At 41.0% G+C, this 27,251-nt stretch overlaps 1 protein-coding gene across 1 annotated transcript in view; it reads right to left on the bottom strand.

The window, feature by feature from the left end:
- CERS5 (ceramide synthase 5) overlaps window positions 1-24,572 on the bottom strand; it is a 55,500-nt gene extending 30,928 nt beyond the window's left edge. Inside the window, 1 exon segment of the mRNA XM_037846831.1 lies at window positions 24,254-24,572. Within this exon segment, the coding sequence (XP_037702759.1) occupies window positions 24,254-24,450 (197 nt within the window). The 5' untranslated portion in view covers window positions 24,451-24,572.
- Window positions 24,573-27,251: the final 2,679 nt, after the last annotated feature.

Below are 27,251 nucleotides of genomic sequence, written 5' to 3'. Positions count from 1 at the left end.
AGATTGACAAGCCCCTAGCTAGACGGACAAAATCAAAAAGAGAGAAGACCCACATAAACAAAATAATGAATGAAAAAGGTGACATAACTGCAGATCCTGAAGAAATTAAAAAAATTGTAAGAGGATACTATGAACAACTGTATGGAAACAAACTGGATAATGTAGAGGAAATGGACAATTTCCTGGAAACATATGAACAACCTACACTGACCAGAGAAGAAATAGAAGACCTCAACCAACCCATCACAAGCAAAGAGATCCAATCAGTCATCAAAAATCTTCCCACAAATAAATGCCCAGGGCCAGATGGCTTCACAGGGGAATTCTACCAAACTTTCCAGAAAGAACTGACACCAATCTTACTCAATCTCTTTCAAAACACTGAAGAAAATGGAACACTACCTAACTCATTTTATGAAGCTAACATCAATCTAATACCAAAACCAGGCAAAGATGCTACAAAAAAGGAAAACTACTGGCCAATCTCCCTAATGAGTATAGATGCAAAAATCCTCAACAAAATACTTGCAAATCGAATCCAAAGACACATTAAAAAAATCATACACCATGACCAAGTGGGGTTCATTCCAGGCATGCAAGGATGGTTCAACATAAGAAAAACAATCAATGTATTACAACACATTAAAAACTCGAAAGGGAAAAATCAATTGATCATCTCAATAGATGCTGAAAAAGCATTTGACAAAATCCAACATCCCTTTTTGATAAAAACACTTCAAAAGGTAGGAATTGAAGGAAACTTCCTCAACATGATAAAGAGCATATATGAAAAACCCACAGCCAGCATAGTACTCAATGGTGAGAGACTGAAAGCCTTCCCTCTAAGATCAGGAACAAGACAAGGATGCCCGCTGTCACCACTGTTATTCAACATTGTGCTGGAAGTGCTAGCCAGGGCAGTCCGGCAAGACAAAGAAATAAAAGGCATCCAAATTGGAAAAGAAGAAGTAAAACTGTCATTGTTTGCAGATGATATGATCTTATATCTGGAAAACCCTGAGAAATCGACGATACAGCTAGTAGAGCTAATAAACAAATTTAGCAAAGTAGCGGGATACAAGATTAATGCACGTAAGTCAGTAATGTTTCTATATGCTAGAAATGAACAAACTGAAGAGACACTCAAGAATAAGATACCATTTTCAACAGCAACTAAAAAAATCAAGTACCTAGGAATAAACTTAACCAAAGATGTAAAAGACCTATACAAAGAAAACTACATAACTCTACTAAAAGAAATAGAAGGGGACCTTAAAAGATGGAAAAATATTCCATGTTCATGGATAGGAAGACTAAATGTCATTAAGATGTCAATTCTACCCAAACTCATCTACAGATTCAATGCAATCCCAATCAAAATTCCAACAACCTACTTTGCAGACTTGGAAAAGCTAGTTATCAAATTTATTTGGAAGGGAAGATGCCTCGAATTGCTAAAGACACTCTAAAAAAGAAAAACGAAGTGGGAGGACTTACACTCCCTGACTTTGAAGCTTATTATAAAGCCACAGTTGCCAAAACAGCATGGTACCGGCACAAAGACAGACATAGATCAATGGAATCAAATTGAGAATTTAGAGATAGACCCTCAGATATATGGCCGACTGATCTTTAATAAGGCCCCCAAAGTCACTGAACTGAGTCATAATGGTCTATTCAACAAATGGGGCTGGGAGAGTTGGATATCCATATCCAAAAGAATGAAAGAGGACCCCTACCTCACACCCTACACAAAAGTTAACTCAAAATGGACGAAAGATCTCAATATAAAAGAAAGTACCATAAAAAATCTAGAAGATAATGTAGGAAAACATCTTCAAGACCTTGTATTAGGCGGACACTTCCTAGACTTTACACCCAAAGCACAAGCAACAAAAGAAAAAACAGATAAATGGGAACTCCTCAAGCTTAGACGTTTCTGCAACTCAAAGGAATTTCTCAAAAAGGTAAAGAGGCAGCCAACTCAAAGGGAAAAAATTTCTGGAAACCATCTATCTGACAAAAGACTGATATCTTGCATATATAAAGAAATCCTACAACTCAATGACAATAGTGCAGACAGCCCAATTATAAAATGGGCAAAAGATATGAAAAGACAGTTCTCTGAAGAGGAAATACAAATGGCCAAGAAACACATGAAAAAATGTTCAGCTTCACTAGCTATTAGAGAGATGCAAATTAAGACCACAATGAGATACCATCTAACACCGATTAGAATGGCTGCCATTAAAGAAACAGGAAACTACAAATGCTGGAGGGGATGTGGAGAAATTGGAACTCTTATTCATTGTTGGTGGGACCGTATAACGGTTCAGCCACTCTGGAAGTCAGTCTGGCAGTTCCTTAGAAAACTAGATATAGAGATACCCTTCGATCCAGCGATTGCACTTCTCGGTATATACCCGGAAGATCAGAAAGCAGTGACACGAACAGATATCTGCATGCCAATGTTCATAGTAGCATCATTCACAATTGCCAAGAGATAGAAACAACCCAAATGTCCTTCAACAGATGAGTGGATAAATAAAATGTGGTATATACACATGATGGAATACTACATGGCAGTAAGAAGGAACGACCTCGTGAAACATGACAACATGGATGAACCTTGAAGACATAATGCTGAGCGAAATAAGCCAGGCACAAAAAGAGAAATATTATATGCTACCACTAATGTGAACTTTGAAAAATGTAAAACAAATGGTTTATAATGTAGAATGTAGTGGATCAAGCAATAGAGAGCAATTAAGGAAGGGGGAACAGTAATCCAAGAAGAACAGATATGCTATTTAACGTTCTGGGGATGCCCAGGAATGACTATGGTCTGTTAATTTCTGATGGATATAGTAGGAGCAAGTTCACAGAAATGTTGCTATATTATGTAACTTTCTTGGGGTAAAGTAGGAACAGGTTGGAAGTAAAGCAGTTATCTTAGGTTAGTTGTGTTTTTCTTACTCCCTTGCTATGGTCTCTTTGAAATGTTCTTTTATTGTATGTTTTTCTTTTCTTTGTTTTTAAAAAAAAATTTTTTTTTCCATACAGTTGATTTAAAAAGGAAAAAAAGGTTAAAAAAAAAAAAACCACAAAACAAAACAAGGAAAAAATATGTAGTGCCCCCTTGAGGAGCGTGTGGAGAATGCAGGGGTATTCGCCTACCCCACCTCCATGGTTGCTAACATGACCACAGACATAGGGGACTGGTGGTTGGATGGGTTGAGCCCTCTACCATAAGTTTTACCCTTGGGAAGACGGTTGCTGCAAAGGAGAGGCTAGGCCTCCCTATATTTGTGCCTAAGAGTCTCCTCCTGAATGCCTCTTTGTTGCTCAGATGTGGCCCTCTCTCTCTGGCTAAGCCAACTTGAAAGGTGAAATCACTGCCCTCCCCCCTACGTGGGATCAGACACCCAGGGGAGTGAATCTCCTTGGCAACGTGGAATATGACTCCCGGGGAGGAATGTAGACCCAGCATCGTGGGACGGAGAACATCTTCTTGACCAAAAGGGGGATGTGAAAGGAAAGGAAATAAGCTTCAGTGGCAGAGAGATTCCAAAACGAGCCGAGAGGTCACTCTCGTGGGCACTCTTACGCACACTTTAGACAACCCTTTTTAGGTTCTAAAGAATTGGGGTAGCTGGTGGTGGATACCTGAAACTATCAAACTACAACCCAGAACCCATGAATCTCGAAGACAGTTGTATAAAAACGTAGCTTATGAGGGGTGACAATGGGATTGGGAAAGCCATAAGGACCACACTCCACTTTGTCTAGTTTATGGATGGATGAGTAGAAAAATAGGGGAAGGAAACAAACAGACAAAGGTACCCAGTGTTCTTTTTTACTTCAATTGCTCTTTTTCACTCTAATTATTATTCTTGTTATTTTTGTGTGTGTGCTAATGAAGGTGTCAGGGATTGATTTAGGTGATGAATGTACAACTATGTAATGGTACTGTAAACAATCGAAAGTACGATTTGTTTTGTATGACTGCGTGGTATGTGAATATATCTCAATAAAATGATGATTAAAAAAAAAAAAAACCTATTCATACAGAAAGGAAAAAAAAAAAAATGTAGCTTATGAGGGGTGACAATGGGATTGGGAAAGCCATAAGGACCACACTCCAGTTTGTCTAGTTTATGGATGGATAATGAAGGTGTCAGGGATTGATTTAGGTGATGAATGTAGAACTATGTAATGGTACTGTGAACAATCGAAAGTACGATTTGTTTTGTATGACTGCGTGGTATGTGAATATATCTCAATAAAATGAAGATAAAAAAATGAATGAGCAAAAAATTAAAAAATGAATGAGCAATTATACAAATATATAAATTATACAAATAAGTGGATTCAAGTAAAAGGTTAACAAAAAGTTCTCTCAAGTTTTCACTGTCTTTATGGTTCAAGAACAAATTGTTAGTAAGAGACTAAGCCCATATTTTAGTTAACAAGTGTAAAAGGAATGGATCTACCTCCTATAAACTCCCTTAACATCTTGTGCAAATACTTGTTACACTGTATTTTAACTATTGACTTTCTTGCCTCTCTTCCTGAGGGCAGACACCATGACTTACCAACCTTTAACCCTTGGCACAATTTAATATCTGGCATATACTGAACTCTCAATAAATAACTGTTGAAGAATTAAGAGATGCACCAATTGGTAAAAACTTAATTCTCAACTAAAAGGTAAAGTGTATCAAGGAAATATGCCATCTGTAAGGATGAAATTAAAACTCAGCCTTGTTCTCCAGGTATATCAGAATACTTACCTGTTCTATGTTTATCAAGCATAGGAGAGGGTCATTGATTTCAGACGAATCAGTAGAAATTCATTATGGGAAACTGAGTCTTCCATGTTGCCTGAGACATATCTAGGGTGGTGGCTTGGAACGCTAAGCCGCAGGCCTGCATGGAATACCGTGCAGGCCCGCCCTGTGAAGATATGTGTCTTGTGACTATGACAACAACGTTTACCATTGTCCTAAACCTAGATTGTTCCTTCTGATATGCAACAGGATGTAAACATAGGTATCTGGCGGGCTCTCCCGAGCCTGAGGACATTTAGCATATACTCCCCGATCTTCTGAAATAAATAACTGGAGCAAAGGTGCATTATCGTCCACTTAGCACGAGATGCAGTGGGCCCCCTGCTCCCTTAATTCTTAACTTTGTGTCTGTGTCTCATTCCTGCGCCGCCCTGTCAGCAATAAGTGGCGCCCAACGTGGGGCTCGAAGAACCGGACCTGGTTCCTGACAGAAGAATCGCTTGAACGACTGAGGTACAGCGGCGCTGGAACTCGGGTGGAGGTAACGGCCGTCTTTTGTATGTGTTCCTTGTAGAACGACCCCAAGCATTATAAGTAGGGTAATGGGTAATGTTGAAGGACACAATAAATATGTTCCCTATATTTACCTCTTACGGCAGCTGCTGTGCGCCAGTGGTGTCAAGGTGGGGGAGTCACAAATCTTAGAATTGCTGCAGGTTATTGAAAAATACTGCTCTTGTTTCCCTACCCTTGGCTCCCTTGAATTGCATGACTGGGAGCAGGTAGGTAAGGAATTGAAACAAAAACGTATGCAAGGAGCTAATTTGCCTACTACTATTTGGTCTACATGGTCTTTAATTAAGTCTGTTCTTGAGCCTTTAAAAACTGATGATGATGAGGAAGAATATGAGTCTGATAACAATACTGGTCCCAATCCTCTTTCTGATGATGATAAGGGTAAAAAAGATCCAGTAAAATCTGCTAAAGTTTTTTTATTCTTGTCAATGCCCAAAACCTCCTTCTGCACCTTGCTGGAAAGAATGGCCCCCACCTCCTCTGCTGCCTCTTTCTGCGCATAGCTGTAAACCTGCCCGCCTCTCAGGCATACAGCAGGGTCTGGCAGAAGCCAGGTGGCATGGAGATCTGGAGGCCATGTGCTGTCCCTCCACCAACTCCAAGCCCTCCGTCTTGGAGCTTTCCCCAGCTACAGCAGGGAGTGCAGCAGTAGAACTCGCTGCCAATGCTGAGGTATGTCTTCTCTCCAATAATCCTGTTAAGGTCCCCACCGGCTATTATGGCCCCTTACCTAAAGGGATGGTGGGTCTTTTGCTTGGACGCAGTTCTCTCAATCTTAAGGGTGTTCATGTACACACTGGAGTCGTTGACTCTAACTATACTGGGGAAATTCAGGTGGTCATGTCTTCTATTCCATGGACTGCCCATAAAGGTGAAAGAATTGCTCAACTCTTATTATTACCTTATGTACCTGTTGGTTCCTCCTCTAAATATCGGGAAAATGGAAGTTTTGGTAGCAAAGACAAGGCAGGAATTTTTCTCACAGAGGCTCTGCAGGAGCTGCACCCTATGTGTACTCTTACAATTCATGGGCATAGCTTTACTGGGCTTATAGATACGGGCGCAGATATCTCTATTATTAGTCAACAACATTGGCCCCGACACTGGCCTTTGCAAGAGGCATGAATTACTGTTGTGGGCCTAGGCTCCCCTCAGGGACTTATGCAAAGTGTTCATATTTTGCCTTGCCTTGGCCCTGAGGGACAGAAGGCCACTCTACAGCCTTATGTGGCTGTTCTGCCTCTTAATCTTTGGGGCAGAGACCTACTTGAACAATGGGGTGCTACTGTACATATCCCTCCTCCTAGTAGAGTGTACAGTGTTCAAAGCCACAAAATAATGGCAAATATGGGGTATGCCCCTAGCTGTGGGCTTGGCGTACGTTTGTAAGGTACCCCTTCACCCATACAAGTCTCACCAAAATGTGATCAATTTGGTTTAGGATGTAAACCTTTTTAGTGGCGGCCGCTGTTCATTCGCCTCCCCAATCTGTCCCATTAGTATGGACTACAACAAAACCAGTATGGGTAGAGCAGTGGCCGCTTATAAAAGAAAAATTAGAGGCTTTACATGAATTGGTTCAAGAACAATTGTCCTTGCAGCATATCGAAGAGTCTTTTAGTCCTTGGAATTCTCCTGTGTTCCCAATAAAGAAAAAATCAGGAAAATGGAGAATGTTAACTGACCTAAGAGGTGTTAATGCTGTCATTCAGCCCATGGGACCTTTACAACCTGGGCTCCCCAATCCTAGCATGATTCCTGAAAACTGGGCTTTAGTGGTCATTGATATTAAAGACTGTTTCTTTTCCAACCCTTTAGCTGATCAAGATAAGGAAAAATTTGCTTTTACTATTTTGTCCCTTAACAATAAAACCCCTTCTAAACAATATCAGTGGAAGGTTTTACCACAAGGTATGCTAAATAGTCCTACAATATGTCAATATTATGTCGACCGTGCCTTACAGCCAGTCTATTTAAATTTTCCTAAAGCCTATATAATCCATTATATGGATGATATGTTGTGCTCTGCACCTCAGGAGACTGAAGAAGAAGCTCTGTTCCACGCTGTTCAAAAAGCTTTACAGGATGTGGGATTGCATATTGCTACTGACAAAGTGCAACGCACTTTGCCTGCGCAGTATTTGGGTTCTAGTATCAATAGACTTACAATTCAACCCCAAAAAGTACAACTCCGCAGAGATGCTGTTACCACCTTAAATGATTTACAAAAACTACTAGGGGATATTAATTGGCTTCGCCCCGAAGTAGGTATAGCTAACTATGAGCTCTCCAACCTATTTTCTCTCCTTTGTGGGGATTCTAAATTAAACAGCCCTAGATCTTTAACTTCAGCTGCAGAGAAGGAATTACAATTAGTGGAAGCTAAAGTTCAACAAGCTCAGATATCCCATGTTGATCCTACACAACCTTTATCTCTACTTATCTTTTCCACTCCCAAATCCCCCACAGGCTTGCTTCTGAAAAATGATAAGCTTGTAGAATGGATCTTCTTGCCCAATTCTTCTGTTAAATCTATTTCCCCTTATCTAGATCTCTTAGCTACTTTAGTTGCTCAAGCCAGTAAAAAGGCAAAACAACTCAATGGTTTTGACCTTCGTTTAATTGTGCTCCCTATAACTGCTAAAGAACTCTCAGTTATTTTGCAACAACATCTAGCTTGGCAAATTGCTCTAGCTGACTATGTTGGCCAGCTGGATAATCATTATCCAAAAAATGATCTTTTCCAGTTCATTTGATGTACACAATGGATACTGCCTAAGTATACTTCTTGTGAGCCTTTAATCAATGCTCCCATTGTTTTTACTGATGGGTCAATCTAAAGGTCGAGCTGCCTATACTGGCCCTAAGTCCAAAGTTTTAGATCTTCCTCATTTCTCTGCCCAGCAAGCTGAACTGGCTGCTGTAATAGCCATCTTAACAGATTTTTCTGAGGCTGTTAATATTTTGTCTGATTCTGCCTAAGTTGTTCATGTAGCTAGTAAAATTGAAACAGCATCCATTAAGCAACAGTTGCCTCCTTGTTTATTTAACCTTCTTCTTGAGCTACAATCAGCTATTCGTGCTCATGTATCTCCTTCTTATATTACCCATATTCATTCCCGTAACAACCTCCCAGGCCCTTTAGCAGCTGGCAATGCTGCTGCAGATAAATTATTACTGCCTGTTGTTTCAGAAGCTTCTCATTTTCACTCGCTTACTCATCTTAATGTGCAAGGACTCATCACTCGATTTTCCCTTACTAGAACACAAGCTAAAGATATTGTTTCTTCTTGTCCTAATTGTCAGCTCCTTACTGCTCCACCTTTGCAGGATCCTGGTGTTAACCCTTGTGGTCTAGCCCCCAATGATTTATGGCAAATGGATGTTACCCATATCCCTTCCTTTGGCCGCTTAGCCACTGTTCATGTCAGCATTGACACGTACTCTGGCTTTCTTTGGGCCACAGCACAAACCGGTGAAACATTTCAACATGATCGTACTCACGTTTTTGCCTGTTTTGCCTCTGTGGGCTTGCCCCATGCTTTAAAAACCGCTAATGGCCCAGCCTATACATCTGCAAAATTTGCTACTTTTACTACAACTTGGGGCATTCATCATACCACTGGTATTCCTTATAATCCCCGAGGACAAGCTATTGTTGAGCGTGCCCATCATACTTTAAAAAACTATGTTAACAAAACAAAAAGGGGGAGATGATGGAACTCCCCATGAACAATTATCAAAAGCTTTATTTACTTCAAATTTTCTAAATTTTTATGAAAAACTGGGTGGCACTGCCGCAGAATGACATTTTCCAGCTGAAAAGACAACACTGAAACATTATTTCCAGAAAGCACCTCCTATATGGTAGAAGGACATGCTAACTAATGAATGGACAATGGGTACTTTATTAACATGGGGAAGAGGTTATGCTTGTGTTTCCCCAGGTGACGGACGAGCACCACTTTGGATACTGGCCCGATGACTGAAGCCGTACCATGAACCCAGCAAAGAAAAGAAAATTCCTACGGGACATTGAGCCACCAGTGATGCAGTTCCAGGGTCTGACGCTGAAGACAACAGTGATTGGGCCAACACCCCGAACTAGGGAAGCCCAACATCCAACTTGGGGTCAGACAAAAAAGCTGTGTTAGGATGCAGAAAAACAAGTCCAGCAAGCCATGCTGCCAGTAACAGGTCCTAACCTGACTGCAGCAATGTTGGCTCTTATCGCTGTTGCTGTGAGTATCTCCAGCATGTGCTCATTCAGGAAATTACACTTACTGGGCTTAATTCTCTCTATGCTCAGGCTAAATATCCTATTATTTGGCACAGTGTTGGTTGGTCTCCACCTAGACCTACTTTAAATCATTCTTATGTTCAATATACACTTTGGAGGCTTCCTATTAGTTTACATAATATTTATTTCACAAAAATAGATACTTTTGGAATATAAGCCTGTGTCAGAGACCCCTATGTGTTCTGGGTAGGAAACTTAACTATTAACACTACTACCAAAGAAATTACTTGTCTGGCCAATTGGAGTTGCTCATTATATACTTGTTTAAATAACACCATAAATTCTAGCAACATCACTGTTGTAGTTCTTAGACGACGAAAGGGTCTATGGCTCCGTTTCACAGCATAAACCTTGGAAGTCATCACCTGATATGCATATCTTACTACAAATTTTAGAAAACGTACATAAAAGAACAAAAAGATTTCTTGGATTATTAATAGCTTTTATTATAGGTGTAACAGCCATTGCTACAACTGCTGCTGTTGCAGGAACAGCCTTACATCAATCTATTCGGACCACCAAATTTGTCCAAAAATGGCACAAGAATGCAAGCAAGTCTTGAGACAAGCAATTACAAATTGACAAGGAAGTTACTGCTCACCTTGTGGACCTAGAAAATGCTGTTCTTCTAGGAGAAGTTGAGAATCTGTGGTATCAATTTAAGTTAAAATGTGACTGGAATATGTCCACGTTTTGTGTGACCCCTCATGAATATAATCATACACTTTTTAATTGGAGTAAAGTCAAAAAACATTTACTTGGACACTATAATAATCCTACATTGGATATTCTAAAACTGCAGGTTCTCTTACTGAAACTGAAACTATGCAAGGCATTGCTAAAGGCCTTGAATGATTAAATCTCCTTATATGGGTTATCTTAATAATTTTGCTTTGTCTTTGTTTAGTCCTCAGATGCACGAGAAAAACCCTCTCAGACCTAAAGCAAAAAGAAGCTGCTTGGTCCATCCTGTTTGCATTGAAGAAACAAAAAGGGGGACACATGGGAAACTGAGTCTTCCATGTTGCCTGAGGCATATCTAGGGTGGTGGCTTGGAACGCTAAGCCGCAGGCCTGCATGGAACGCCGTGCGGGCCCACCCTGTAAAGATATGTGTCTTGTGACTATGACAACAACGTTTACCATTGTCCTAAACCTAGATTGTTCCTTCTGATATGCAACAGGATGTAAACTTAAGTATCTGGTGGGCTCTCCCGAGCCTGAGGACTTTTAGCATATACTCCCCAATCTTCTGAAATAAATAACTGGAGCAAAGGTGCATTATCGTCCACTTAGCATGAGAAGCAGTGGGCCCCCTGCTCCCTTAATTCTTAACTTTGTGTCTGTGTCTCATTCCTGCGCCACCCTGTCAGCAACAATTCATGTTAAACAATTTCAGTCTATAACCAGACTCTTCCCAAGAAGAATTAAACACAACCAAAAAACTAGGATTTAGTTTGAGACCTTCTGTGCCTATAATTGAGACTTCTTACAAATGCTGACTTCCCAAAATCTAAAGATAATAAGGAATAACCTTTATATCCTTTTAAAAAAAACTCCATAAGCCTTAATTTACAAAAACATATATAGTAGATTTGCAGCTCCTCATCTAATTACTTGACAAACTTGTTTGCTTAGAGGTCATAAATTTTTCCACTGAGAAGCTATATGCAGACAAACAAAACTACAGCACAATGCTTGGCTAGAAAGCACTTCAATGAAGATTACCCAAAACAGAATATAAATTATTTATTTAAATCATTCAGGAAATGATTTACATTTTAAAATCTCATTTCTAAAAAAGATCTGTTATTGAAAGTAAGGTCCAATATATTTGTGTCCCTCTTTGATACTAAAAACTAAATCAAATGTGAATTTACATCAAAATTCTCTTTTCAGTTTTTAATATTTTCTTTTTATCACTACCATCAGCACTATCCAACAGAAATATAACATAAGCCACAAACGAATTTTAAATTTTCTAGTAGCCACATTTTAAAAAGTAAAAGAGGAGGCGGGGCAAGATGGTGGACTAGTGAGCTGTATGTTTTAGTTACTCCTCCAGGAAAGTAGGTAGAAAGCCAGGAACTGCGTGGACTGGACACCACAGAGCAATCTGACTTTGGGCATACTTCATACAACACTCATGAAAACGTGGATCTGCTGAGATCAGCGAAATCTGTAAGTTTTTGCGGCCAGGGGACCCGCGCCCCTCCCTGCCAGGCTCAGTCCCGGGGGAGGAGGGGCTGTCAGCTCCGGGAAGGAGAAGGGAGAACTGCAGTGGCAGCCCTTATCGGAAACTCATTCTACTGATCCAAACTCCAACCATAGATAGACTGAGACCAGACACCAGAGAATCTGAGAGCAGCCAGCCCAGCAGAGAGGAGACAGACATAGAAAAAAAACAGCACGAAAAACTCCAAAACAAAAGCGGAGGATTTTTGGAGTTCTGGTGAACATACAAAGGGGAAGGGCAGAGCTCAGGCCCTCAGGCTCATATGCAAATCCTGAAGAAAAGCTGATCTCTCTGCCCTGTGGAACTTTCCTTAATGGCCCTAATTGCTTTGTCTCTTAGCATTTCAATAACCCATTAGATCTCTGAGGAGGGTCCTTTTTTTTTTTTTTTTTTTAATCCTTTTTTCTTTTTCTAAAACAATTACTCTAAGAAGCCCAATACAGAAAGCTTCAAAGACTTGCAATTTGGGCAGGTCAAGACAAGAGCAGAACTAAGAGAGCTCTGAGACAAAAGGCAATAATCCAGTGGCTGAGAAAATTCACTAAACACCACAACTTCCCAAGAAAAGGGGGGTGTCCGCTCACAGCCATCATCCTGGTGGACAGGAAACACTCCTGCCCATCGCCAGCCCCATAGCCCAGAGCTGCCCCAGACAACCGAGTGTGACGGAAGTGCTTCAAATAACAGGCACACACACAAAACTGGGCGTGGACATTAGCCTTCCCTGCAACCTCAGCTGATTGTCCCAGAGTTGGGAAGGTGGAGCAGTGTGAATTAACAAAGCCCCATTCATCCATCATTTCAGCAGACTGGGAGCCTCCCTACACAGCCCAGCAGCCCAGAACTGCCCTGGGGGGACGGCACTCACCTGTGACATAGCACAGTCATCCCTCAACAGAGGACCCGGGGTGCACAGCCTGGAAGAGGGGCCCACTTGCAAGTCTCAGGAGCCATATGCCAATACCAAGGACTTGTGGGTCAGTGGCAGAGACAAACTGTGGCAGGACTGAACTGAAGGATTAGACTATTGCATCAGCTTTAAAACTCTAGGATCACCAGGGAGATTTGATTGTTAGAGCCACCCCCCCTCCCTGACTACCCAGAAACATGCCCCATATACAGGGCAGGCAACACCAACTACACACGCAAGCTTGGTACACCAATTGGACCCCACAAGACTCACTCCCCCACTCACCAAAAAGGCTAAGCAGGGGAGAACTGGCTTGTGGAGAACAGGTGGCTTGTGGACGCCACCTGCTGGTTTGTTAGAGAAAGTGTACTCCACGAAGCTGTAGATCTGATAAATTAGAGATAAGGACGTCAATTGGTCTACAAATCCTAAAAGAACCCTATCAAGTTCAGCAAATGCCAAGAGGCCAAAAACAACAGAAAATTATAAAGCATATGAAAAAACCAGACGATATGGATAACCCAAGCCCAAGCACCCAAATCAAAAGATTAGAAGAGACACAGCACCTAGAGCAGCTACTCAAAGAACTAAAGATGAACAATGAGACCATAGTACGGGATACAAAGGAGATCAAGAAGACCCTAGAAGAGCATAAAGAAGACATTGCAAGATTAAATAAAAAAATAGATGATCTTATGGAAATTAAAGAAACTGTCGACCAAATTAAAAAGATTCTGGACACTCATAGTACAAGACTAGAGGAAGTCGAACAACGAATCAGTGACCTGGAAGATGACAGAATGGAAAATGAAAGCATAAAAGAAAGAATGGGGAAAAAAATTGAAAAAATCGAAATGGACCTCAGGGATATGATAGATAATATGAAACGTCTGAATATAAGACTCATTGGTGTTCCAGAAGGGGAAGAAAAGGGTAAAGGTCTAGGAAGAGTATTCAAAGAAATTGTTGGGGAAAACTTCCCAAATCTTCTAAACAACATAAATACACAAATCATAAATGCTCAGTGAACTCCAAATAGAATAAATCCAAATAAACCCACTCCGAGACATATTCTGATCACACTGTCAAACACGGAAGAGAAGGAGCAAGTTCTGAAAGCAGCAAGAGAAAAGCAATTCACCACATACAAAGGAAACAGCATAAGACTAAGTAGTGACTACTCAGCAGCCACCATGGAGGCGAGAAGGCAGTGGCACGATATATTTAAAATTCTGAGTGAGAAAAATTTCCAGCCAAGAATACTTTATCCAGCAAAGCTCTCCTTCAAATTTGAGGGAGAGCTTAAATTTTTCACAGACAAACAAATGCTGAGAGAATTTGCTAACAAGAGACCTGCCCTACTGGAGATACTAAAGGGAGCCCTACAGACAGAGAAACAAAGACAGGACAGAGAGACTTGGAGAAAGGTTCAGTACTAAAGAGATTCGGTATGGGTACAATAAAGGATATTAATAGACAGAGGGGAAAAATATGACAAACATAAACCAAAGGATAAGATGGCTGATTCAAGAAATGCCTTCACAGTTATAACGTTGAATGTAAATGGATTAAACTCCCCAATTAAAAGATATAGATTCGCAGAATGGATCAAAAAAACGAATCATCAATATGTTGCATACAAGAGACTCATCTTAGACACAGGGACACAAAGAAACTGAAAGTGAAAGGATGGAAAAAAATATTTCATGCAAGCTACAGCCAAAAGAAAGCAGGTGTAGCAATATTAATCTCAGATAAAATAGACTTTAAATGCAGGGATGTTTTGAGAGACAAAGAAGGCCACTACATACTAATAAAAGGGGCAATTCAACAAGAAGAAATAACAATCATAAATGTCTATGCACCCAATCAAGGTGCCACAAAATACATGAGAGAAACACTGGCAAAACTAGAGGAAGCTATTGATGTTTCCACAATAATTGTGGGAGACTTCAACACATCACTCTCTCCTATAGATAGATCAACCAGACAGAAGACCAATAAGGAAACTGAAAACCTAAACAATCTGATAAATGAATTAGATTTAACAGACATATACAGAACATTATACCTCAAATCACCAGGATACACATACTTTTCTAGTGCTCACGGGACTTTCTCCAGAATAGATCATATGCTGGGACATAAAACAAGCCTCAATAAATTTAAAAAGATTGAAATTATTCAAAGCACATTCTCTGACCACAACGGAATACAATTAGAAGTCAATAACCATCGGAGACTTAGAAAATTCACAAATACCTGGAGGTTAAACAACACACTCCTAAACAATCAGTGGGTTAAAGAAGAAATAGCAAGAGAAATTGCTAAATATATAGAGACGAATGAAAATGAGAACACAACATACCAAAACCTATGGGATGCAGCAAAAGCAGTACTCAGAGAGAAATGTATAGCACTAAACGCATATATTAAAAAGGAAGAAAGAGCCAAAATCAAAGAACTAATGGATCAACTGAAGAAGTTAGAAAATGAACAGCAAACCAATCCTAAACCAAGTAGAAGAAAAGAAATAACGAGGATTAAAGCAGAAATAAATGACATAGAGAACAAAAAAACAATAGAGAGGATAAATATCACCAAAAGTTGGTTCTTTGAGAAGATCAACAAGATTGACAAGCCCCTAGCTAGACTGACAAAATCAAAAAGAGAGAAGACCCACATAAACAAAATAATGAATGAAAAAGGTGACATAACTGCAGATCCTGAAGAAATTAAAAAAACTGTAAGAGGATACTATGAACAACTGTATGGAAACAAACTGGATAATGTAGAGGAAATGGACAATTTCCTGGAAACATATGAACAACCTAGACTGACCAGAGAAGAAATAGAAGACCTCAACCAACCCATCACAAGCAAAGAGATCCAATCAGTCATCAAAAATCTTCCCACAAATAAATGCCCAGGGCCAGATGGCTTCACAGGGGAATTCTACCAAACTTTCCAGAAAGAACTGACACCAATCTTACTCAAACTCTTTCAAAACACTGAAGAAAATGGAACACTACCTAACTCATTTTATGAAGCTAACATCAATCTAATACCAAAACCAGGCAAAGATGCTACAAAAAAGGAAAACTACCGGCCAATCTCCCTAATGAATATAGATGCAAAAATCCTCAACAAAATACTTGCAAATCGAATCCAAAGACACATTAAAAAAATCATACACCATGACCAAGTGGGGTTCATTCCAGGCATGCAAGGATGGTTCAACATAAGAAAATCAATCAATGTATTACAACACATTAACAAGTCAAAAGGGAAAAATCAATTGATCATCTCAATAGATGCTGAAAAAGCATTTGACAAAATCCAACATCCGTTTTTGATAAAAACACTTCAAAAGGTAGGAATTGAAGGAAACTTCCTCAACATGATAAAGAGCATATATGAAAAACCCACAGCCAGCATAGTACTCAATGGTGAGAGACTGAAAGCCTTCCCTCTAAGATCAGGAACAAGACAAGGATGCCCACTGTCACCAGTGTTATTCAACATTGTGCTGGAAGTGCTAGCCAGGGCAGTCCGGCAAGACAAAGAAATAAAAGGCATCCAAATTGGGAAAGAAGAAGTAAAACTGTCATTGTTTGTAGATGATATGATCTTATATCTAGAAAACCCTGAGAAATCGATGATACAGCTACTAGAGCTAATAAACAAATTTAGCAAAGTAGCGGGATACAAGATTAATGCACATAAGTCAGTAATGTTTCTATATGCTAGAAATGAACAAACTGAAGAGACACTCAAGAAAAAGATACCATTTTCAACAGCAACTAAAAAAATCAAGTACCTAGGAATAAACTTAACCAAAGATGTAAAAGACCTATACAAAGAAAACTACATAACTCTACTAAAAGAAATAGAAGGGGACCTTAAAAGATGGAAAAATATTCCATGTTCATGGATAGGAAGACTAAATGTCATTAAGATGTCAATTCTACCCAAACTCATCTACAGATTCAATGCAATCCCAATCAAAATTCCAACAACCTACTTTGCAGACTTGGAAAAGCTAGTTATCAAATTTATTTGGAAGGGAAGATGCCTCGAATTGCTAAAGACACTCTAAAAAAGAAAAACGAAGTGGGAGGACTTACACTCCCTGACTTTGAAACTTATTATAAAGCCACAGTTGCCAAAACAGCATGGTACCGGCACAAAGACAGACATATAGATCAATGGAATCGAATTGAGAATTCAGAGATAGACCCTCAGATCTATGGCCGACTGATCTTTGATAAGGCCCCCAAAGTCACTGAACTGAGTCATAATGGTCTTTTCAACAAATGGGGCTGGGAGAGTTGGATACGCATATCCAAAAGAATGAAAGAGGACCCCTACCTCACACCCTACACAATAATTAACTCAAAATGGACCAAAGATCTCAATATAAAAGAAAGTACCATAAAACTCCTAGAAGATAATGTAGGAAAACATCTTCAAGACCTTGTATTAGGCGGCCACTTCCTAGATTTTACACCCAAAGCACAAGCAACAAAAGAAAAAATAGATAAATGGGAACTACTCAAGCTTAGACGTTTCTGCACCTCAAAGGAATTTCTCAAAAAGGTAAAGAGGCAGCCAACTCAATGGGAAAAAATTTTTGGAAACCATGTATCTGACAAAAGACTGATATCTTGCATATATAAAGAAATCCTACAACTCAATGACAATAGTACCGACGGCCCAATTATAAAATGGGCAAAAGATATGAAAAGACAGTTCTCTGAAGAGGAAATACAAATGGCCAAGAAACACATGAAAAAATGTTCAGCTTCATTAGCTATTAGAGAGATGCAAATTAAGACCACAATGAGATACCATCTAACACCGATTAGAATGGCTGCCATTAAAAAAACAGGAAACTACAAATGCTGGAGGGGATGTGGAGAAATTGGAACTCTTATTCATTGTTGATGGGACTGTATAATGGTTCAGCCACTCTGGAAGTCAGTCTGGCAGTTCCTTAGAAAACTAGATATAGAGTTACCATTCGATCCAGCGATTGCACTTCTCGGTATATACCCGGAAGATCAGAAAGCAGTGATACGAACAGATATCTGCACGCCAATGTTCATAGCAGCATTATTCACAATTGCCAAGAGATGGAAACAACCCAAATGTCCTTCAACAGATGAGTGGATAAATAAAATGTGGTATATATACACGATGGAATACTACGCAGCAGTAAGAAGGAACGATCTTGTGAAACATATGACAACATGGATGAACCTTGAAGACATAATGCTGAGCGAAATAAGCCAGGCACAAAAAGAGAAATATTATATGTTACCACTAATGTGAACTTTGAAAAATGTAAAACAAATGGTTTATAATGTAGAATCTAGGGGAACTAGCAATAGAGAGCAATTAAGGAAGGGGGAACAATAATCTAAGGAGAACAGATAAGCTATTTAACCTTCTGGGGATGCCCAGGAATGACTATGGTCTGTTAATTTCTCATGGATATAGTAGGCACAAGTCCACAGAAATATTGCTATATTAGGTAACTTTCTTGGGGTAAAGTAGGAACATGTTGGAAGTTAAGCAGTTATCTTAGGTTAGTTGTCTTTTTCTTACTTCCTTCTTATGGTCTCTTTGAAATGTTCTTTTATTGTATGTTTATTTTCTTTTTAACTATTTTTTCATACAGTTGATTTAAAAAAGAAGGGAAAGTTAAAAAAAAAAAGAAAAACAAGGAAAAAAAGATGTAGTGCCCCCTTGAGGAGCCTGTGGAGAATGCAGGGGTATTGGGCTACCCCACCTCGATGGTTGCTAACGTGACCACAGACATAGGGAACTGGTGGTTTGATGGGTTGAGCCCTCTACCATAGGTTTTACCCTTGGGAAGACCGTTGTTGTAAAGGAGAGGCTAGGCCTCCCTATGGTTGTGCCTAAGACCCTCCTCCCGAATGCCTCTTTGTTGCTCAGATGTGGCCCTGTCTCGTGTCAGGGATTGATTTAGGTGATGAATGTACAACTATGTAATGGTACTGTGAACAATTGAATGTACGATTTGTTTTGTATGACTGCATGGTATGTGAATATATCTCAATAAAATGAAGATTTAAAAAAAAAAAAAAGTAAAAGAAACAGCTGAAACTAATTTTAGTATCAAACCCTGTGTGCCAGTTTGAATGTATTATGTCCCCTAGAAAAAGTCATACTCTTTGATGCAATCTTGTGGGGCAGACATATTAGTGGGGATTAAGTTGGAACATTTGGATTAGGTTGTTTCCATGGAAATGCGTCCCACCCAACTGTGGGTGATAACTCTGATTGGATAATTTCCATGGAGGTGTTACCCCACCCATCCAGCATGGGCCTTGATTAGTTCACTGGAGCACTATATAAGCTCAGACAGAAGGAGGGAACTTGCCACAGCCAAGAGGGACCCTTTGAAGACACACAGAAGCTGAGAGAGTAGCTGCAGATGAGAGACAGTTTGAAGACAGCCGTTGAAAGCAGACTCTTGCTCCGGAGAAGCTAAGAGAGGACACCCCAAGAGCAACCTAGAGTGACATTCTGAAGAGGAGTTGCAGCCTAGAGAGGACAGTCCTGGGAAAACGCCTTTCTGAAACCAGAACTTGGAGCAGATGCCAGCTACGTGTCTTCCCAGCTAACAGAGGTTTTCTGGACGCCACTGGCCATCCTCCAGTGAAGGTACCCGATTGTTGATGTGTTACCTTGGACACTTTATGGCCTTAAGACTGTAACTGTGTAAGCAAATAAACCCCCTTTTATAAAAGCCAATCCATTTCTGGTGTTTTGCATTCCGGCGGCATTAGCAAACTAGAACACGCTGTTTAACTGAATATATCCAAAATATTATCATGTCAATATTTAATGTAAAAAATTAAGATATATATATGTCTATATATATAGACGCATACAAAGTCTTTGAAATCTGGTGTGTACATGCAACATACCTCAATTCAGACTAGTCACATGAATCACATGCAGCTACTGGCTTACTGTACTGGACAGCACAGGTCTATATAATTAAAGGAAATTATTCTTCTTATCTAGGAAAACTGCCTTGGACAGCTTTTTTTTTTATAGTTAGAAGTGGTTATGGTTCACATCTTTGGTTATGGTTAAAATCTCAATTAGCTTCTCTAAAGATACAATAGGAGTGGATTCAAAAAAATTCACAAAAATCAATGAATTCTTTAGAAGGCAGCTTTTACTTGCCTAAAAATACTCCTGGAGAGGAAGTCAAAATAGGTCCATCTCCCCCTTCCTACTTTACAAGAAAGATAAGATTTCACTTGCTGCCTCCCCTTCATTAACCTCCTCTTTACCATCTAGGAGACCCTAGTTTTCTCAATCAGGAAGATGCTAACACAAAAATATCTGACTTATTTCTTTTTAATGACAAATACATTGGTCTCCAGGGATAAAGCCAGAAACCTGACCTCAGGCCTGACAGTATTCAGAACATCAACACCCACTATACAGAAAAGGCTTGGAAAGACGTTTTCCCAGGGAAGAGGAGGGACACAGAAGACTTCTGACTATCTGGAGCTTATTAAAGGTGAGTTCTTAGATAAGGACAGGGCAATGAGGATATCTTTTCCAATCTCGCTCTGTTGGATCTGCAAACCTGATTCAATTCCGTGATTTACAATTCAATAATGCCCAACAGAAAACCTTTAGGGATGCAGTGGAATGGGCCTGTTTTCTCCTTCAGCCCATCAGCAGCCATGGCCATTCTAACCCAAGTGGACCAATTGAACCACAACGCTGAGAGAGAACACGGATCTGGGAGGATGGCAGCAGGCCTGTTGGGAAGTCGGGGAGAACAGGGGTAAAGAAAAGGCAGTATGCAGCACAGGTAGCAAGATTCACAAAAGGAAAATGAAAAGAGTGGTTAAGAAGCATGCATGAGAAAAATGAGTCATGACTCTTGCTGCCAGTTATGCTAAAGGCCAGCAAGTGAGTCTGTTCAGTCCCCAATGAGTGAGAATGTTATTGAGAAGGTTCTTTTGACACCACAGTGAAGTTGCTCTGAAGTAATAAGAGGGACTGGTAAAACGAAAGAGCAGCAGTGAGAGTTCTTATTCATCTTGACCACAATTCACTAAATAATTTTCTTCTGGCAAGGTAAAGTTCCCATTGTATTTCACCAGATTCAAAATAAATAAGCCTGTATAGCTCTGACGGTGTGAATATTAAGTCTCAAGCTCCCACCTTGATCCCAGGGAACACTGTGCTCAAGGGACTAGATATTAAGTTTCAAACAATTTTGTCTTTAAGATACAGTTTAAGTCAGACTCAGCAGACCTAGCTTGAGACCTGAACAAAAAAAAAGGGTAGTCCAAATCAGCAACATAATATTAAAATAAGTTCTAAAATACAAATGGAGGAGTTTCTTACCTCTCTTTTGACAGGGCATGGGGGTAGACTGTGTATGTGTATAGAAAGGTGCACAACCTTCAAATGGTGAAATTTAACAACAGAAACAAAGGAATTTTAGATTTGCTTCTTTCAATCAAGTCAAACAGCTATTTCAGATTGAAGATCTAGATTCAGGGTTACTCCTCTGGGGATCTGAGTAGATGAGGGGGGACCCTTCACAATTATTCAGGAAGTATTTACTGACCACATGCTACATTCAAGGCATTGTGCAGATGCAAGCCACCACAATGCAACTAGCCAGCAGAGACCCACAAAGGAAACCTGTATCTTTTGATAGGTAATAACCTCCTGTCTGCAGTCTATCGAAATAAATAGTTGCTAGATACCAACACTTTATTTAAGGTCGGGTAGCTTTTACGACATCCCCATCAGATGGGGCTGCAGTTTCCTAGAGAATGTAGGAATGTAAAAAATAAATGTTCAGCGTGGTTGATGAGAAGGAAGAGAAAGTAAGACCAAATTGCACATTCTCAATTTATTCTTTGGAAGATTCTAGAAACAACACAAATAAAGAAAATTTATCAAGGGACATATTGTAAAACTTATTAAAATATGTAGTAACAATTTGAAACAAAAACACATAAAATGCAAAATTCAACAGAAATCCATTATATTAAATAAACAGAAATAGAATGAAGATGGATTTGTTCTGAAAATCCTAGAATACCAGGAACAGGAGGTTAAATCTTAATCCTTGTAAGAGGGTTCAAGGAACAGGAAAAGTTGGCCACATCATACAGTGGAAGGAACACTGGACTGGACTGATCCTTGTTCCAGCTCCTCCCCAGGTATGCAACCTCTGAAAAGCCACACGACGTCTCTAAGCCTTGGTTTACTGTCTGTAAAAGTTGGAGGTTGGAGTTGTAGCTCTTATAGTCTATGATGAGTCTCTTCTAGAAACTAAATAGGTGATATCTGAGAAATGAGAAAATGTAGGAAACATGACAACTGTGCCAGTATTTCTGGTACATCTTTTACTGTAAGAGTAGTGTGTATCCCCTTTACAGAGGACCAGCACAGCAAGAGAGAAATGGTAATACAGCCTTCAATTTTATTCCTAACTTAGGTAGTCGGTCTTAAAGAGACACAAAATAGCAAGACTGCTTCTAGGGTTTAACTTTCTCAACAGCAAACATGCCACACACAAGGTGACTCTTCTCACTAGCCAAGAAATATACTAGAATGCTTTCAGCTGAATATTCCTATTCACCCATACTCCCCTGACACAGGAGCACCATGGAAACATTCAGATAGAATTCCCACAGGTAAAGGATCCTTTTCCATGGGCCCTGCCATGGAAGTAACCTGAAGAAACATTTCAGTTTATATGAAACTGGTCTTTATATGCAGCAAGTTATTTCCCTTTACCACTAACATGGGGAAATTTCCATATTGGTATATATTTCTATAAAAAGCAGAGAATCTTTTCCTAGGCAATGAACTTTTCCTCTGCTGTCTTGAATTGCTTGTCTTCTTTTTTGTCTTACTACATTGCCTTTCTGTTTTCAGTCCTCATATAAGGATGCTAAGCTAGAGGGTGCCTGGATCTAGTTTACTCATGAGAGACAAGTGTTTTGCACCTCCTCCTCAGGAATGCTTAGTAAAATTATACTTGAATCACTGCAACAGTAAATTCCTGAGGACCCAAGGAAGGCATTTAGATTTCAGGTTCATTTGCTTCTATTAAAAGCATCTTAATTTTTGCACTTGAATGTGTTGGCAGAGCACTTCGCTGACAATACCTAAACACTATGAATAAATGGATGAATGACTAGCTACATATAATAAACATTTCTTGAAATATTTTTTGTCAGAAATAGCTGAGTCAAAGAAGCAATCCAAAATAGATACTATTTTTCAGAGAGTAACAGATTATTTCTCTATAACATACTCCCAACCTAGAAAGGGAGTTCCTGCATTAGCCATTTCTGCTCTAGATAAAGGCAAAATGGACAAAAGATGCCAAAGTCTCACCCTCATAACCTGAGACCTATGCAGAAAGAAGTCTTCTTTCTTGAAGTCTGAATAAACTTAATTAAAATGGCCCACAGTTCTAAGTCCACCTTATAAAATCACCACATCCAGTCCTCAGAAAAGATCTTTATCTTAGCAGATATGTCCCACTCAGTCAAGGAAATGTAAAATCACGTTCAAGAGCACATGTTTCACAAAGCATGTTGTGATTCAGCTAAACTCAATCTGAAGCTGGCTCAATACAGCTGTCTCTAATAAGCCCTATGGTTTCCATCCTTTTAAGATGACCACTCCTTCCATCTCAAGCCTAAGGCCTGTTTTGCTGCTCATCTGACACCTTTCCATATTTTGAATGCCTCCCAGATTTCTACTTTCCTCCTGACTCTGGGGGGATTTTATTGAACTCTTAGATATCTCTCTATCTTTCCCCCTAAACAAATGTCCGGGAATTGACAAACCAAGACTTGGGGCCTAACTAATCCTGTTACCCTCAACTCTCAGAAACTCAAGTGTCCTCACAAATTCCAGACCCCGTGAACCCATGCCTTTCACTTATAAAGTACAGTGTGGCTCTTGTGTTGACCCCATCACCCTCCATGGCCCCAACGAGGTCTGGTTTCCCTAGCCCCTTCCTGTTCCTCGCTTCGGGATCTCTGCCGGAGCGCGTACACAACCTGTTTCCTTATCTCTAGAATTCTTGAGAGGTTGGGGGGAGGCTTATAAGGCCCCCCCAAGCAACCTCCAGGATCTAAAACTGAGGGGGCCCGACGTCCCCCTCGACCCTGACTTTTTCATTTGCTCATGCCCCAAACTCCCTGTCTTTACCCAGGCTTCAAGACCACACCGGCCACCCTCAAAGAGCATCCTCCCCTAGGGGGCCAAGCTCCCCCAGCCCCCTCCTTCCGGGCTTTCCCTCCAGTTCTGCTTCCGGTTCCAGGCCTCTTTCCCGGGGCTGCTCCACCGCCCGTGCTCCCGGGCACCCACTGCCCTCCGCGCCGCTTCCTCGCGGGCTCTCACCGCTCGAAGAGCAGCCTCACGGAGAATACGCCTGCCGCCAGCGGGAACACCGAGAGGATGTGCCGGGCCCGCGGGTAGCCGTAGCCATCATCCGGCCCCTCGAGGTCAGCCCAGCTCACATTCTGGGGCAGCCAGAAGCGCTCGCTCCACAGCCAGCCCCACAGCAGGCCCAGGGCTCCCGCCGCCGCTGTCGCCATCTTACGCCCGCCCCGCGGCCACCGCCGCCACAGCCTCAGCTGCCGCCAGGACCAACGGAACCCACGGGCACACGGCCCCGGGGCGGAGCCGGGATGGCGACCACCCCCTTCCGGCCTTTCTCGTCCCCGGAACGCCTCTGCCCGCCTCCTTGGCGGGGCCAGGCCTCCTCCCCGCCCATTTCCCTTTGGGCAGCGCCCCGGTGGCCTCTTTGTGGGGCCCCGCCCCTCCCGCCCAGCCCTCTAGCCTCGGCCACGCCCCTTCTCTTCCCGCGTGGTCCAGCCCGGGCTCCTTGCTCACAGGCTTCCAGCTCTGGCGCCACCGTTTTTTGCTACCGGTTTTGGGTGCTTCTTCCTGCCTCACTAACTCAGCCGGCTCTGACCACAGCTCTCATTTCAGACCTTTCACCCTTATGGGGCATTCCTCTTTCTCAGCCAGACGATTCAAATCTTTTCCGTCTCCCAGACCCTCTGTGGCAGCCCCTGGCCTGAATAAAACAGGCTTGCGGACCTGGCGCATAGCAGTCTGCATGACCTGCGCAGCTAATATTTAACCTATTGTCTTTGTAAGCCAGTAAAAAGAAAAACAGTAAATTGACCTTAAAATGTAACTTTAAAATGTGAAACGGGAAGCAGGCAGGAGGTGAAAGGCTCTTGGTTTCACAAAAAAGCAAAATGGAATTGTTCAAAAATTCTAGTCCTTCCTGCACCACCTCTCTGGTTGCAGGGACCTGTTCCCTCCTCTATGCTCCACCGCCCCAACCCCTTTAGGGTCTTTGTCTTAAACCCTTATAAATGTCTAACTTCCCTACTAATGTGAGTTCTCTCCACAACTTCTCACCCTGTAAGTAAGCCCTGAATAAAAGTTCATATATCAGAAAATGCTGGTTGTCTTCTTTGGCCTTTGGACTGGCATAGCCTTCATGGGCTGCCACACCCTCTCTCGCCTGAGCTAATCTCCCCATCTCAGCAGGTCCTGCCTGCTACTCTCCTCCACAGTTCTCTTTCCTCCCAACATTTTCCTATCCTCACCCCCTCCATGATCTCAACCCCCTTTCACTAATCACCTTGGCTCAGAAAATGGATTCTGAAATCCTTTCATTCTTCTTATAGGAAAGAGGAAATGAAAGAAAGGCAACATGAAAAGAGGAAGACACCCAAGGAAAATATAAAGGCAAAAGAAAATAAAGGATGGCAAATGTTCAGTGAGGCTTACTATGTGCAGCTGCTGCACTGAATCTTTTACACAGCTTATTTCACTTCACCCTATGGAGCTGATAGTTACCCCCACTATTTTAGTGGGGCCAGAGAGGTTAAACAGCATGCCCAAGCTAAGCAGTGAAAGAGCTGGGCTTCTGAGCCACAAAGTGTTTAGACTCCAGAATTCTGAACCCTTATCCTATAAACCATCTTAATTTTAGGTTTTCACATTTGAACAGGGAACTCTTGTGAAGTTATGTAAACAAACATAGGCACCTTCAAAAGGCTAAATCTTAAATTGTCCCTCAACTGGAATCCTGACCCCAGGGTGTTATCTTTAAAAACCTGGCTGCAAGGTTAATTACCTGAGGCTAAAATTAACTGAGCATGATCTGAAGAGATAAAAGAACTAAATCCCTACCTTTTGCCCAAGGACAGATAAAGTAACTTTATAACTAGTAAGGCATGCTTACAAAAGGGTTTTGAGGGGGAGGAGAAGAGAAACAAAAAGACAGCCATCTTAAGTAGACGAAAGGGTTTGCTTCTTCCATCTTAACTAGACCAAAACGTTTGCTTTAGCTTAGTGGTTCTCAACTGTAGTCTCCATCAGCATCATGTGAAGAGCTTGTCAAAAAAAATTTTTTTCCCTAATCCAGAGATTCTGATTCAGTAGGTTGGGGGTAGGATCCCTGAATTTGCATTTCTCATTTCAAACGGTTAGATGCCACTGCTATTGGTCCCAGAACCACTACCTGAAGCCATTTTCATCCAAACCAAGCAAGAGCTTAATAGTAACTGACCTTATATTCAAGATACATTTTAATACTAAAATTTCCACTGGTCTCATAGGAATTTAAATCAAGGCCTCAAGGAATAAAGAACATAACTAACTTGGCATGCAGTAACCAGTGCATGGTTACTGCACTGGATCAAGATCAATTATCTCTATCTCCAGAAAAACACATTTGTACCATTTCTTAACATCTTGGTTGTAAGAAAGCAGATTGCTCCTCCTGCAACTTGGAGCAGCTTTCACCTTGAGCAGGAGTGATCGGAATAGTAAACCACAGGAACGAAGTTGGTCCGCTAGCAGTCATGAATCTCCTTATCCATCTTAAAGTCCCAAGTGCCCCCTTTTCCTGCTTCACTGTGTGAGAATGAGATTAAGTTTAGCTTTCACACAGGACAGGTGTGCCTAGCAGGGTGGGGCAGTTAAGGAATTGGTAGAAGGTTAAAAAGACAAACTGTAATCCACAGTCAGTCCCCCTGCTTATCTGCCCACTATCCACAGTCAGTCCCCCTGCTTATCCGCCCACTATCTACTATCCTTGCAGGGTGGAGCCTCAGAATAGAGGTTCTCAAAATAGCCTCATAACTTGTTACCAAAGTAGCCCAGACTGGCTCTAAAGAGGCCTGGGCATACCCATTATAGTCAGGGGTGGAGATTTGTTCCAAGGGTTCCTAATGTTGCAAATTTGCTGGGGAAACCTATTTCAAATGTTTCTAATTTGGGCAGGCTGCATGTTTCAAATTTGGGCGGGCTAGTTAGGCTTGTCGAATAGAATGTAACCTCTGGAGTATCCAGCCAATGGAGAAACAGGGGA

This window comes from Choloepus didactylus, chromosome 8 (genome assembly GCF_015220235.1).
Source record: "Choloepus didactylus isolate mChoDid1 chromosome 8, mChoDid1.pri, whole genome shotgun sequence".
Classification (NCBI taxonomy): Eukaryota; Metazoa; Chordata; class Mammalia; order Pilosa; family Megalonychidae; genus Choloepus; species Choloepus didactylus.
Note: the sequence above shows the minus strand (reverse complement) of the source record. Positions and strands in the feature narration are given on the sequence as shown.